Here is a 529-nt window from a genome sequence, read left to right as displayed (position 1 = left end):
GCCTCACGCACCCTCTCCCCTTCTCACCCCCACCCCCCAGGCCCTGCCTTACGTGGCCCTGCTCATCGTCATGCTGTTCTTCATCTACGCCGTCATCGGCATGCAGGTGAGGGCGCCGGGGGTCTCCCACGTCAGGGGCACCGCTGGGTCCTGGGGGGCTGGGCGCCCCCTCCTGCCGGCCCCTCCTGGCAGCCCGTGGTCCCCAAAGTTGCCGTGTGAGTGACTCGGGCGGAGGCAACCCCAGGGCCAGACTGTGTCTTGGGCCCATTAGAGGCCCGAGCGGGCTCAGCCCACCTCCTGTGAGAGCCGCCCCTTCTCTGCAGCAAGCCCCCCGCTGGCCGCTGGTAGGGAAGCTTGTCCACCCACCCCCTCCCCACCCCTCACCCCCTGCTTTGCTTGGGCTCAACCTAAAGAGGCTCATCCACCCTCTCGGCCGGGAGGGAGGAGCTCAGGGGAGGGGGGCCTGGGCCCGGCGGGAGGCAGCGGCCTGCAGCCCCTGTCCGGTCCCTCAGGCAGCCCCGTGTGCTTG

General features: G+C 70.5%; 1 protein-coding gene across 1 annotated transcript in view; it reads left to right on the top strand.

The window, feature by feature from the left end:
• CACNA1S (calcium voltage-gated channel subunit alpha1 S) overlaps window positions 1-529 on the top strand; it is a gene marked incomplete at its 5' end in the record, with an annotated part of 26,448 nt that overhangs the window by 18,691 nt on the left and 7,228 nt on the right. Inside the window, 1 exon segment of the mRNA XM_015568450.1 lies at window positions 41-106. Coding sequence (XP_015423936.1) covers window positions 41-106 — 66 coding nt within the window.

The sequence above is a fragment of the Myotis davidii genome, unplaced genomic scaffold (assembly GCF_000327345.1).
Source record: "Myotis davidii unplaced genomic scaffold, ASM32734v1 scaffold685, whole genome shotgun sequence".
Taxonomy (NCBI): Eukaryota; Metazoa; Chordata; class Mammalia; order Chiroptera; family Vespertilionidae; genus Myotis; species Myotis davidii.
The sequence above is the reverse complement of the archived record's forward strand: the minus strand, read 5'-3'. Positions and strand labels throughout refer to the sequence as shown.